The 15,330-nt window shown below is 36.8% G+C and overlaps 1 protein-coding gene across 2 annotated transcripts in view; it reads right to left on the bottom strand.

The window, feature by feature from the left end:
* Window positions 1–15,330, bottom strand: part of LOC106961212 (calcium-binding protein 8-like) — a 41,837-nt gene that overhangs the window by 8,038 nt on the left and 18,469 nt on the right. For both annotated transcript variants that reach the window (XM_015054780.1, XM_015054781.1), the window contains exons 3-5: window positions 12,559–12,702; window positions 10,133–10,245; window positions 1,288–1,441 (exon numbers count right to left, since the gene is read on the bottom strand). In XM_015054780.1, coding sequence (XP_014910266.1) covers window positions 1,288–1,441; window positions 10,133–10,245; window positions 12,559–12,702 — 411 coding nt within the window. The remainder of the gene's footprint in view (window positions 1–1,287; window positions 1,442–10,132; window positions 10,246–12,558; window positions 12,703–15,330) is intronic.

Here is a 15,330-nt window from a genome sequence, read left to right as displayed (position 1 = left end):
ATTTGTACCATCAATGTGGCCCGTTGAGGGGGGCCAATATGCTGAAGTGGCCCTCGGTGAAATTGAGTTTGACACCCCTGATCTAAAACCTGCAGAGGACTAAGGTTGAAGAACCTTGAACTATTTCTGTATGCAAAAATGCCAGAATAATAACAGAAAATTAATTCTTAAAGGATTTGTATTACTTTTCTAAAATGTACATAAATAAATATATATTTGTATGCATCAGGGTTTCTCACATATATATTTATAAGCCTGGCGGGCCCCCAGGCTTTGCTTGTGTCCCCACCAGGCTTAGCATTGTTTATTTATTTTGTTGGCTTTTTTTTTATTACTATTGCATTTTTTAAGACTTTATAGTTGGTGTTTAGGTATTAATTTTCCAGTCTCCCAATAACATATAACTGTCACATGATATTTTAAAATTTCTTGTCAATTTTAAACATTTTTTAACACGAAAACACGACAAATGACTGTCGACGGCCCAACCACCATGCTCAGCAAGTTTTCTGGGGGCAACACCTTGAACGCCATATTTTAACACTATTGGAAGTCATCATATCAAACCTTATTTATACGGTTTTTACCATGAAATCCATATTTACGCTGTAAAATTCTGGCAACCACAGCTGACGGTATTTACCGTAAATTAGAGACGTTTGTTGTTTTACAGTGTGGAGGAGAATCAATGTAGCTCCAGCACATTGGTCCTCATGTGACATCATGGAAAAGAAAATAAATCAACAAAGATAAAAGAAAGATCACTTTGAATCTGAACATGTTTGGTTCATATTTGGGTAAAATATTCAGATTCCTAGCATGTGCTGCATTCATCTCATCTAACAATTACTGATTTGTTCCCCTTTTTTAGAAACGACTTTGTGTTCATTCAAGTAGCAGATTGCTGATGTTTTTGATTTTGGAAGTAAAATCAGTAGCAGGTGTATTTTCTTCTACAAACAGCAACATTAACTTTCAAAATGTTCATGAATGCAAAGTATCGACACAGAAAAACATAAATATTTATTCTGATTCTTCAGGTAAAGCACTTTTAGATCTGTGGTCTCTCTTAGAGGACGAGGACTTAGAGTCTAGTTCTCTAATCAGCCAACTGGGAAAAGAGCAAAACAATATTTCACTCTATTTTCCGATCATATAAATTGATAAGTCCATTAGTGTTGACCTTGTGAAATAACAGCAACAACAACAGAGCACAATATTTCCTGTGAGAAACTTTCCAAGTCTTCATTAGAGGACCAAGACTTTCCCTGAGAGCAGCTTCCTCACCTCCTTCGTACTCAGGGCAGTTCCCTGAGGTTTCGTTGAGGCTCTCCTCCTCCGTGATGATGATGTTCTCTATGTCCTTCATCGTCAGGTGGTCCCGGAAGGCGTGAAACAGAACCTGCTTGAGCTCATCCAGAGACAGCTGCTGCATGTCAAACTGCAGGGGCACAAAGTGATCAACGCAGAGAAACAGAAACATCAGCAAAATTAGAAAATACGTTGTCATGCAAAGGAACACTGGCGCTACTTTTAGTCTAATTCTGTGTGAAATTCTGATTGTATTTAAAGAAGTTCCTAAAATAATGGTCTAAGTTATTTTGATATTTGACATCAACATGCACAACCACACCAGCCCTTTAACAGCTTCAATAATTACAGTAAAAACAGACACATGTTTGCATCTCTGTAGACGATCAAGATGATTTATGAGGCCGTCACCTGCTTCTCATTTAACATCAGACTCTTATTCCGCCTCCACTGATCCAAAAAATTCACCTGCTTTCTGAAACCCTCAGCAGACTCCACTAATACGCAAGCGCCCAGCGTCCTGAAACCTGCTAGCATGTCTGGAATATTTACATCCCTGGCTTCCTGGAATACCATCAGCCGCATGGTTTAGCACAACAGATGGCCTCTTTGAGGCAGGCATGGCGAGAAACGAGCAGAAAGAGGGAGGCTGAGAAAGGGAAAGTATGATGAAGTTCAAGAAAAGCCAGATGAATGAAGTAGTGAGAGGCAGATGGAGAAAACAGAACTGGCAGACAATAGTGGTAGAGATGAGGAAGAGTTGTAACAGGAGAAGATGCTCATTTTAGCAAGGGAATGATAGCCTTGCTCATCTTGTGCTGTAAAAATAAATAGATTTTTTCTTTTAGGAAACGTAACCTCCAAGTTTAATTTGTGGTTCTGAATTATTCTTTGTCCCCAAACACAGCAGCTCACTTGGAGGCTGGATGTTTTCCAAACTGGAGAGGGGATTTGTTCCCAAATCCTTCCTCTGGTGGCTGAATGATATTAAAAAGGACTACATATCCAGAGTGCAAATACATAATAAAAAGGCTGTCTATGGATGAGAAACGCATTGTGAAGTGCTTTGTGGAACCTCCACTAGATTAGAAAAGGATTATATAAGTGCACAACATTTGTCTTGGTATTTAATTCTTTCCTGTTCAATAATTTGTGTCTTTGGAAATGTATATTATTTATCATCCTGAGTGCTTTTGCTGGAAACACAGTTGACTTTAAAAATGTGCCCAGCTAATAGAAGTTGGGTATTGATTTAACACAAATCAAATCAACCAGGTGAGCATTATTAAAATGTCTACATATTAGTTAAAAAGTGATATTTTTCTCAGATCGTGATGTACCTGTAAGCATCACTCTCTGTGCAGAAGTCTTAATTTACAGTTGCTATTGCCTTTTTGAGTGATTTGCACTGTAATTATGGAAACTCCCACACAAACACAGAAATGGGAACAGAAGAAAACAGAAATACTATCAATTTAAAACCCAGGAGGCGTCACATACAAATAGCAATTTCAATGCAGAGTCCAACAATCTAGTGTTCATTCTGAGCCTCTTTTCCCTTTCTGAGCAAAGAAAAGCAACACAGACAATGACATCGACTTCAACCAGACATGGCAACTTGAAACAGCTTTTTTCTTTTTTTTTTTTATCTCTGCAACCTTAAAAAAAGCGTAAAAATGTGCAAGAAGCAGTAAGAATAATAAGGTTAAAACAGGCAAGAAAAGGCAATTTTCAGAAACTATGTCTTTGTGATGAGCTCCGCCAGGGTTTGATCAGGAATGATCCGCATCCTTTTCAAATCAAAACTACATGAAAACTACATGATTGCACACTTTGAAAAACACTAAAGTGCAATTTGGCATTTCAGTAAGAGGCAGGTATTCAGTTTCATTTTGTGTTTTTGACTGTCACAGAACACTTTAAAAACACAAAATAAAAAACCTGCAACGCTAGTAAACATTGTCTGACATAAGCATTTTTGGGGGTGACAACTAAAGGATTAAACTCCTGAGAGCTCAAGAAATATGTCACAAAAGTTTTATTTTTAATCAGATATCCCTAAAGCTTCTCATTTGTGCTGTAGAGTATTTGGAGAGTTGATTTTGTTTTATTTAATTTATTTTTGTTTCTTTTTACGCAGCAGAGAGACATTAGGCTGATTAATGATAACATTAATTCTGATTATCAGTTGCAATTGTTTGTGCTTTTTGTCCCTTAATTGAAGTGAAATCATTTTTGATTCATGCCAAATAGATATTAATGTGCGAAACACAGAGAGATCAGCTTGCTCCTCTGAATGGATGGTTTAATGTAGATGCATTAATTCTGCAAACTGATTTTCGGCTAATTAAAACACTTACTTGTTTCTATTAATATATAAATATAATCATTGTTGCATGAAACAAGAGTTAGAAGCAAAAGCAAAACAATGATGTCCTCTGCACTGAAAAAATGTTTCTTTGGACCAACTTAAAATAATTTGTTACAGCTAATCTTCTGATTTGATTTCAGAATGATAGCTTAAGCAAAACTAATTAAATTATCTTTACTTCTGATTGTTCAGAAGATGCTCAATATGAATTAGATCTCTCAGGTTTTCACATTTGTCTTGTTGTGCAGCAGTGCAACTCTGCTGAAGAAGGTATTTTACAAAACACGGGACAGGAAGCACTCAAAAACTACCCTGAGGACACAGGAACAGTTAGTGGCAACAACAGTTAGAGGGGCAGCTTGATTCCTGTCTCAGCCCGAAACACGAGCAACGAAAAAGAGGAACAAGTCTTTGAACAGCAGCAGCAGGACAGATGACATGACAGCTGAAGGCAGAGAGAAAACGCACAATGTTCCTGTCTGTCTGCGCGGAGACCCGCTACCTGCAACTACCCGGCAGAATGTTTTATTTTCCTCCTCTGCTGTCTCTGAAGGACAAACACAGAGTGACGACCGGGGCAGACAAAAATATTGAGTTTTCTTGTCTTTGTCTTTTCTGAATCATTTCTAACGGTGTGTTTGTGCGTGCATATGATCGAGCGGCTACCAGGAGCCCAGCAGGGGACTCTGTGACATGCAGAAGGAGCCAAGACACATCAATCAGAGGAACAGGTGCTAACACGGCGTCCTTCCTGTCTAATCCTCCCGGCCTTCAAGCAGCACAAGCTTGTTTCCTCAGACCCTCCACCTGCTCTGCTTGCTGACCCTTCTCCGAAAAGCCACCAACACTGACTGGATGCAGTCACGTTTTGTTTTACTCTGCGCTATTTTCACTTAAGTTTAAGTAAAGTTTATGTTGTGTGGTGTCAGCAGGCCACACAGGCACAGTAAAAGTCTCAATCTACAGAAATAAAATCAGATTTTGTCAGCATAACACAACATTCTGAAGATGAAAAGCCCCACTCAGTGTTTGGATGCCACATTGAAAGCATTTCCACACAAAGAGCCGCACTGCAGATCAAAGCATCCACCAAACGGCTGATATTACATAACATGCATGTAATGTTTTTTTAAAAAGATTCATTAGAAAAAGCTTTTCGTACTGCTTCAACAGATGAAAACGGAAGAGATTCTTTTCACTCTATCGCCCACGTTTTATTTATTTTTTTACTTATTTTTCCACTTTTGTGTCAGAAATTTGCATACCCTGATCATCAGCATGGCTTTTTCTGAACCATTTTTCTTCCACAGCTGAATGATGATACAACAAAGAACTTCAAAAAATAATTGGATGCACACATTTGAAGACATTGTGAACTTTGTCAGATCTGCATGAGTCAAACTTTTTGTAATGAACAAAAAGTGTTCCTAGAAAAGCTGCAGAAATCCTCCTTCTTCTTGTATGATGTTTTAAAAACATTTAGTTTTTTCAGAAGTGATTAGAGTCACTACATAAATCCAGATTTTAGGAACTGAACGTACATTTTCATTAGACTCCGGGTCAAGGCTTTAGGTTACGACCAACAGTGTTTTCACTGCATAAACACAAAATCTTACAAAGTAGTTTTAGTTCCTAGTGCAAATATCTTTATCCACTTAAAATAAGACAAAACTAACTTAGAAGTAAGCATTCAGCAAAATACACACTGCAAAAATAAAAAATCTTGCCAGGTGTTTTTGTTTGGTTTCTACTGCAAATATCTTTGTTCATTTGAGATAAGAAAAAAAAATACAAGCAACATTTCAGCAAGGTATATGAGCTTTTTTTAAGTAAATAATTCCTTTATATTGATTAAACATTATTAGTTGCATTGGCAGATAAATTCACTTACAATAACACATTTTCCCAAAGTTATAAGTGAAATAATCTGCCAATAGAACTAGTACTTTTTATCTTAATATTAAGGAATTATTGGTTTAAAATAAGCTCCTATATCTTACTGAAAAGTTACTTATAAGTTAGTTTTGTCTTATTTCAAGTGAACTAAGATATTTGTTCTAGAAACAATACAAAAATAATTGGTAAGACTTTGTGTTTTTGCAGTGTAGGAGCTTGATTTAACTCCTTAATATTGATGAGAAAGTCCTTGTTTCATTGGCAGATTATTTCACTTATAATATGGAAAAATGTCTTATTATTAGTAAATTTATCTTCCAATGGAAATAGTACTTTGTCACTGATATTAAGAAACTATTTACTTAAAACAAACTCCTATATCTTGCTGAAAAGTTACTTACATGTTTGTTTCTCTTAATTCCAATTGAAATGGTTTTAATGTGTATTAATAATCATGAACCTGTTTGACTTTCTCTAACATCTCAGAAAAACATTCATCATACATTCAAACTTGTGTATCTACTTTTTCTTTATAAAAAATCACTGAAGTCCTTTGTTGTAAAATAATTTAACCCTGAAAAAAAAAACACATTAAAAGCTCAACAATATTAATGTCAGACTCTCTAGACAAGTCATCATTCAAGAAGCTGTAACTTTGACTTAACTTTGGAAATGTTTTCTAAATTCAGTTCATAAGGTGCCAGTTCAAAGCAGAATCCATCTCAGAGCACACTACATAAAGAAACCATTTAATTTATTGGCTCAAGTAACTTTGATCAATAGTCTGGCTGGCAGGAAGGCATTTTCCCATTCTGAATCAGATTTGACAAACTGCCAACCAAAACAACTATGAACAGTCAGGACCAGAGGGCCGGGCTGCTGGGATGAACTGGGATGTTTTACACTGAGCTTCTATGAATCAGGCTTGATTCAATGTTTACGTCGGGATCAGGGAAGCTAGGAGGAAAAGTTTCCTGTGTAGTTTAGCCCCTCAAAGTGCAATTTTCTGCAAAAACAAGCGTAGTTGGGAGCATCGGCCAGGAGGGGAGGGTGAATGAGCCGTTATTAGTGAAAAAAATAACAGCTTTTTTACTTCTCATGTTCTCCCTTAATTTGTTTACATATGGAGTCAGAGAGGAGGCGAAAGATTGTTGGGTTAATTTTAGCACCTATCCAGGTCTGGGGGTCTGATTTTCTGACGCTAACCCAGAATTTCACTCAGGGCACCAAATTGATGAAAACAGACTTTGTTTACTCTTCAGCTTCCAGATTTATAACGTTCAGAAAGAGCCAAAAGTCTTGGGGGGTTTTAGCAATGGAGACCAGAAAAAATGAGCAAAAAGAAAAAGTTTCTTTTAATCACATGCCAGAATATAGACCCCACTGGAAAGCTTTGGAGGGAGTTAAAATACGCCTTTGACAAAAAGGAAAACTTTTAAAAAGGGGCATAAATGAAGAGAGCCAGCACAAGACGCTACAAGAAAACAACTGATTACAACACAAAGGTGCTGTAATCAGATGTGGATTTGAAACTTATTGCTCTATAAGATCTGCTTTCCTCCAAAGCCATTTAAAATGAATTCATATCCCACCGGTCGCTTCCTATAAACAACAAAGTATGAATTTATTTTACCTAAAAGTGCTATAACTCTACTGGCTGAATGTCTTTCTCAATACGTGTCAAAGTTTCTGATTCATGAATGACCTTGTTTTGCTCATTTGAAATAATCCATGACCAATTGATTGTGTTAAACTGAATGTGAATTTTACTTTTTCATCTTAAAATCTGCGATGGAAAAAATAGATGTCGCGTCTACAAAAGACCACAAACTGAAAACCTCAAAGTTGTTCCACCAGACATCGATTCCTGAACTCTTCCTGAGTTAAAACATTAATATTGTCGTTTCTAAACAAATATGAACTTGTTTTATTTGTGTTATTTGATGTCTGAAATCACTGCATCTTTTTTGTCATTTTGTCCATTTCTCATTTTCTGCAAATGAATACTAAATATTTGCTTGTAATTTCAGAGACATGTTGTCAGTAGTTCACAGAATGAAAGAACAATGTTCATTTTACTCAAACCTATAAAAAGTAAATTCAGATAAGCTGATCATTTTGATCACAGAAATTTTCACAGTTTTGGATATATGATGCATACGTCAAAACTTATTTATCTCATGTCACATAATAAACAAAATGACAACAAATAGCAGGTGTGCATCAGCTGCTCAGGTAGCAGACATGTTGTGCTCATACAGGTATCATTGCAAGATGGTACCTGTCAGATAATAAAATGCAAATATACCATAAAGCTGTATTTTATGCAACACCATCTTGAGTATCCTTAAAAGATAATAAAATGCAACAAAATCCGTTTATTTCTGTTATTTCCAGCGTCCCTCTAAGGCATGCCCACCTAATAATTCAGATAATTCTGTCCAGCGCCGAACAAAACAAGCCAATTCCCCAAAGAACCGCATCATCTGAACACGCTGAACTGAGTCATTATGGCTCAGCGTGCCGTATCCATCATGGAGAGCCTCTTCCATCTCTCCCTTTTTTAACACAATGACTCCGCTGTCTCCCTCTGAGCTCTGTGAAATATAAACAGACACTTGCAAAATGCAGCTCTCACAATCCTCAGAGACACTCTTCCTCCCACCATTTCATCCCCCCCTCCCGCCTCCTCTCCACTTATATATTCTTTTGCTTTATGCTTTTATTTTACGCTTCCTCCATCTTTTCCTGCTCTCCTCTACTTTTCTTCCTGTTTGCCTTCAGTCTGCCGTTTCCCTTTGTGGGAGGTGAGCGTTTTAAATCACCCCAGAGATGCTCACTGTCTGCGACCTTCGTGAATCACAGTCTCTTGTACTTCTTTAATTTTCTCCCCCTCTTCTCCTTTGTGGTTTTCCTTTATGTTCCCAAATCTTTATGTGGGGCATCCTCTCCTCTCCTCCATCATTCCCACCTCTTTCCTCTCTCATCCCTGTTCATTGTCCAGCTTACCTCTCTTCCCCCCCGCCCTCTCTCAGTCCGTCTGGCTGCTTCATTCTTCCACTTTCTGTCTCATTTACAAAAGGTGTTCTAAATCTGCATATTTTTACATTAAATTAGTTTATTGTTCCCTGATGGAATGAACACACTGTTGTTTCTTCAATTATATTTTTTGAAGAGATTTCACAATGAAATCTGGAATTGGGGGAATCTTTGTGGATGTCCTGGTGGCTAAATGTAATTCTCTAAATTAGAGATTACGAATGTTCTCAAGGACCGGTTGTGCCAGATTAAATCTATTAAACTGTTAAAACGTTAATAAATACCTGTCGATAACTACTTCTTAAAACAAAATAATATTGATCATTTTCTCCAGCATTTAATGATTGTTTTTTGCAAATTTTTTCTTTTGCGATCAAAATAACAGATTTTGTGGTGCTAATTTAGAAATATCTATGACGTTAAATGTGACTTTTTGACTATAATTTGACATCCAGTAAGGCTAAGGCAGAAGTCGTAAAAGCAAGAAACACTGCCACCTGCAGGTGGGAGGTAGCGGCCACTTAAACTCGACATTTTTGACCATTTTTCTGGAAAATTTGCAATAAACTGCAAGAATTTTCACATAATTATAAAACATTATGTGAAAATGTTATGTGAAACAATATGTGAAAATGTTATGTGAAACAATATGTGAAAATGTTACTCATTGATGTAATTTTGTGTCTGGAGCCTAGAGGGCCACATAAAAAGCTCTGGCGGGCCAGATTTGGCCCACGGCCCTTAGGTTTGACACTTGTGCTCTAATTACTTATCTCGTTTAACTTCAGGAAAGCAGAGTGCAGCTTCCTAGGAGCTGAGACTCAACTAGTCCTTGCTTTTAAAACACACACACACACACACACACACACACGCACGCACACGCACACACACACACACACACACATTTCCATAACGTCATATGCTTTTACCCATGAGGCACAGAATGCATGTTCTTTGTCTGGAGCTGATTTCATAAACAAAGTCAGGATGTAAAAAGAGCTTGTTCATGAGCTGCAGCACTAATGCCCAGTTTGGATTCTCAAACGCAAACATGCTCTGACATTTTGAGACAGTGCTGCATCTCTAAAATCCTTATTTTGGCAATGCCTCCTTCAACACTGTGAATGGTAAATACACACACACACACGCACACACACACACACAAACCCAGAATCACTCCCGCATACAAAAACCCAAGTAAATTCTCTGCAGGTCTCCTTTCCTTCAAGTCTCTAAGTAAAAACAATTTCTGGCAGGCAGGTAGCAGAAGCAGGTAGGGGGGACTGGAGCGTGTGTGTGTGTGTGTGTGTGTGTGTTTTCTTATTTGTGTCAGTGCAGAGTCCCTGCAGGAACCAGAGCCGAGCTTAAGCATGTAAGTACTCCTCTGAATGCTGAAACGCGCAGCCAGAGGTGAGCTAGATGAGGTGAAAAAGATGGAGCCGGTAAGTAACAGGGCGCCTGAATGATGAGGAGCAGACTGTCTGCCCGCAGGTAGGAGGAAGGTTTGTCTCTCACCTGCCAGAAGATGTTGTCAATGGTGTTGCCCAGGAATCCTTCTCTGTTGTCGGACGACAGCAGCTTAGGCCCCAGTATCGTCATGAACTCCTCGAAGTCCACCTGGCCGTCCCCTGCAGGAGGAAACGCATCAGAGGCTGCTGCAGCATGGACCATGTTGGCTGAACATATTCAAAGCAATAAAAAATGTGACAGAACAACAACTAAATATGCTTTGATTTGTGACACCATCGACACACATAAAGAGCTGCAGCAAACTTTCGCCAACTCAGACGTGTATCTTTAAGATTTTGGGCGTAGGTGTTCTTATGACAGATCAGGGAATATTTGGCTAATTTAAATTCACAAGACACGACTCGTAAAAATGTTTGCATCATGTATTCTGCTGCTGCATGTAGTTAATGATACCCATCAGCAGCATGAACAGCTTCATTACAGGAACTTGTAAACACCATCATTTTCACCCAGATTTATAGATGTTAACCTGAAGATGCTGCGATCACGACTGTCAGCTTTATTTAACTTTTAATTCATTAAGCTACACCGTGGAGCATAAAAAATCTTAGCAGTAAAGCAACAGCATTGGAAACAGTTCAGTAAATTACCTTGCAAAAGTATTCAAACCCTTTGAACACAATGCAAATACAAACTACAGAGTATTTTACTAAGATTTTATGTGACACAATAAATGATGACACTAGGTTTTCAAAATTAATTACAGTAATTTAGTAATTACTTGCATATATATATCATAAACATGCTTTATTTAAGCAATTTTAAAATAACTCTGGTTGTATATTTAAGGTTGTTGGCCCGAAAATAAATAACCTGTAAGTAATGGCAAAATAATAAAAAAAAAAATGCAGTGCTTTCAGAGCTCAAATGATGCAAATAAAATAAGTTTATATTCATTTATTAACAATAATAATAATGTTTTAACTCAGGAAGAGTTCAGAAATCAGTATTTGGTGGAATAACCAGGAGGTTTTCTATGATGTTCACTGCAGTGGGCTCTTCATGTAAAGAAGCATAAAAAGTCACAACATTAAAACCTTGTTGAAAAAAAAACAGGTTTCAAATGGTTTTTAATAATGTTTACAAAGCTCCATCCATCTACCTTCCCAGTACCTGTGAATAAATATAATATTCATATCAAAGTAAGAGGTTTCTGAGTACATGACACAGCACACTTTAAATTTTTATCTGTAACAAAGCAGAAAAACATCAAATTTGAAATAGGTACAACTTTGTTTTGGTCAATGCCACGTTTTTAGAACAAAACACAAAAGTTTGTAGCTAAGGTTCAATGGATATTATTACTTTTGTAAGTCATTAATAATTATATCAGGGGAATTCCTAATATCCTTTGCCTAAGCATAAAAAAACAAACTTTTATTAAGTACCATTTGCACAAACACAACCTGGCAACAAATACTAATTCTGTATAAGTTCTCTCCAGCTTGGAGAGTCTTTTGTTTTGGCCACATCTACAAAAGGTAAGGTTTACTTTGAACAGCGGTTTCAAAGAGATTGGATTTTGCCTTGAGTTGTTGCCCAATTACCCAGCCTCGACTGGAAAGCTCCAGGAAAGATGAAAACTGACAGCAGAGAGATCACAGACCTATCTGTGTGTTTAATGCTGCACAGTGTCTAACATTATGTTCATCACTGCAAAGCCGGATTAAATGATGCTCTGAAAGAACATCATTTAATCTGAAATAATTGAGGCTTACAGAAGGATAGTTCAAGATATACTGTTAATTCTTACGCTGATATTTAATAACATAAAATGAGCATAAAAGACAGTGCAGGTTGTGATGTGTTGACTGTGAAAGTCAAAGGTAGACAGGATTTTAGGAAAGATAGCATCTCGCCTCAGGACAAATGGTAGTGCTGCTTTCAGGTGGTCGGTTACTCACAGGCGCAAAAGCAAAAAGCTTTTAGCTTTGACCTTTGATATTTATGGCAAACTGTGAAATCAAGAGCCGAGAGCAGTCAGAGAAGAAACCGCTGAAAGACTGAATGGGTTTTTCCTGATGCAAGTTCTGCCTTGGAGTAATTGCAATCTGCTGTGAATTTACAAGTAGAGCGCAACTTTTAAGTACGAGGAACAGATAGGCTCGTTCTTTATTGTCTCGGGGGAAATTTGTCCTTTGAATCTGGCTTTCTGCTGCACTTTAGGTCATTTACAAGGTGTTTTAGTGAAGCCTTTCTGAAGAAAACATGTTCGATCCAAAGCAAGTGAAAGAGGTATTCTAATTCTAATTCAACACTCCATACCTCTGCTCAAGCAAATTACTCCTCCCTGTACTATGCAGAAGTACAGAAAACAAAGATCCGCAAGCAGAAACACATTAAAACAGGATGAGGATGTTCTGCACGCCCTGCAAATGCCCCCGAGTGTGTGTCCTTATGTAGCGCCTCACCGTCCATGTCCAGTCTCTGCATAATGATGGCCAGCTCCACTTCGCTGGGCATGTAACCCAGGGAGCGCATGGCCATGCCCAGCTCCTGCTTGGAGATGAAGCCATTCCCATCTCGGTCCAAAACCCGGAATGCCTCACGGATCTCTGCGCAGCATAAAAACACAACATGTCACCGCAAAGTGCGCACACTGTCTGTGCTTCTTTTCATTCCACGAATTTGTGAAAATACACATTATTCATTTAATATGGAAAAATTTGAAATGCTGCAATTTTTCTGTCATGGAGCATCTGGTGTGAGAGAGTCTGGTTGATCTTTCTCACACGTCTAATCGCTTACTGTGTTTTATAAGGCGTCTTATTACAGGGGATGAAAATGTCTTTTCTAATATCTTTCCTTTGCACTTGTTGCAGAGGTTAATGGTACACATCTTTCCCGTTTATCATAATTTAAATCTAATCTAGTTTCTAATTATCTAAAGCACATCCCTTATTGCAGTCGTTTAATATATGTTCTTGTTTTGTTTGTAATTTTAAAGTGTGTCTTTATGAGATTGTCAAATCCTTTTTTATCTTGTTGCTGGTGCGTGATGCGTTTTCTTTGTCAGTGACGCACGACCGATTTTCAGAAGACTGAACAATTGTGAGTCTTCGTTTCTCTTAGAGATCAATAAATGTTGTGTTCAGCTCGTCTCGGTGAGGAGTTTTATTTAAAAGAATACCGCTGTTATCTGTGTCTCAGAAATAAAAGCAGGGCTTAGAAAAGCAGATATCATTCAAATTATTGTATTTCTCCAATTACTTTTAAACTCAACCACAACAAATTCTCATCTCAATTGCTCATGTTTTATCACCCAATGTTGCTTGAAAAATTGTAAATGTAAGTTAAATGCTCTTGCAAGAATTATTCATCTAACTTTTGTAATTTATCAATTGAGACTCCATAAATAAGCCCTGATTGCATTACTGTATCAAACTGGAAATAGTTGTTCATCTTTTCATTCAACAGAGTTTTATCTTCTAAGATGGATTCTTTATATTCTTGGTTTCTCTCTTGTCTGAAAAATATTGCAGAATCCATTTTCTTATCTTTCTTCATTGGCTGATCTCTACCTCCTGATGGCTCCTCCCCCATAATCTCCAGATACAGAGTAGCTTTGTTCTGGTCAACAAAAAATGTAAAAAAAAATAAAAACACAAAACAGCAAAAGGTTTGAAAGGTGTTATTTACTACTTTGTTAAAGTTACAGCAAGTTTCATTACAAGGTTTGTTTAATTTTTTAATTTCATACTTCGTAAGCCTAAACTGAAAGTGTTTTATTGAAATATACTTAGAAACTATTTACATGGTACTTACAAATATTAAGGTTTACTAAAATATACACAGAACCTATTTGAAAATATTACCAAAAGTACAATGTCAGAAAAGTATTGCTTATATATATATATATATATATCTGTAATATATGTTTAAAATGTAAATTAAAAATATACTGTTTTTATTTTGTGTTGCAACTGTTTGTATTTTTCATTGTAACTGTATTTTTATTGTAATTGTAATTTTTATCTTTTGCATCCTATCTTTAGCTGCGTTTGCCTAATGTGGTGCATAATTGTTTTATTTATATCACCAGTTTCTGAATCCAAAATGAGTAACAACCAAGAGAAGAAACAATAATCTGAATCTTGAAGAACATTATAAAACTTTGGACACTTACTGTCCCCCTGACCTCTTCAATGAGATTAGAGTAAGGTTCTTATTTAGAAGATTTTCTCTCACAGCAGTAGTTTCCAGAGAATTTTAATTATCTTTGCTTATATTTTTGTTTTTGATGTTACTTTTTATCCAATTAAAGCATTTTAAAATAGACGTCAGTGGAATGATTAATACCATTAATTCTTGATGATGTTAATTACCAGCTCCCACTGATTTTCCTCATAATCCATAACTTGGGTATAAATATCGTTGATTAATGCTAAATAAATCTGGGAAATGCACAGCATTTGTTTTGTTTTAGAGATCATGCAGCGGGAGGTGAAATTATTCATCTTTGTCTAATTCTGCTAGATTATGAAACAAATTCACTTTTAGCTTATCATAGACAGCTTTTAAACACAGCTTTTACATGCTATGAAGAGTTTGTCATTATGACAAAGTAAACAGTCTTACAGAATAATTTGCATGTTTTTATTGACTTCAGTTTTGGTTGTGCCTCCTTTCTGGTTTATTTTTATGCCCAGCTACTACAGCTACTGCAAAAGCGTGAATGGGTTTTGATCAATACTCTTCTGTAAGAGTTGATGACTCAATTCTTGTGTCCTTAAAACATTTCCTAATCAGAAAGTTATACCTTTAACTTTCCAGAGTTCCAGCTCACCATTTAATTTTTCAGTAAATATGGGTTCAGTCTTGCTGCTCTTAAAGTTGTTGTGGGATGCAACACGCTTTCTGTGATAAAACTCCCATAACCAGCAGCTTCTCTGGGACCAAACAGCAGACAGACAATTAGCTTTGGAGCGGGACTGATTCCTGCGGGAAATTGAGTTGGTAGACAGAAAAACAAGTCCTAAATCACAGCAGCAGTTAACCTCAAGTGTAAAAACACTTCAAGTGGTCTGCAGCGTCTGCAGAGCTGCTGCCCTGCTAGTGGCCAGAGCTGAAACCCCTGCAGAGCTAAAAAAAAAAAAAAAAAAAAAAAAAAAAAAAAAATAAAATTAAATATTAAGGAAATCAAAAAAAAAAAAAAAATAAACTGAATTTAAAATTAAAAAAAA

The sequence above is a fragment of the Poecilia latipinna genome, unplaced genomic scaffold (genome assembly GCF_001443285.1).
Source record: "Poecilia latipinna isolate Pla-1442-1.1 unplaced genomic scaffold, P_latipinna-1.0 Scaffold1277, whole genome shotgun sequence".
Taxonomy (NCBI): domain Eukaryota; kingdom Metazoa; phylum Chordata; class Actinopteri; order Cyprinodontiformes; family Poeciliidae; genus Poecilia; species Poecilia latipinna.
The sequence above is the reverse complement of the archived record's forward strand: the minus strand, read 5'-3'. Positions and strand labels throughout refer to the sequence as shown.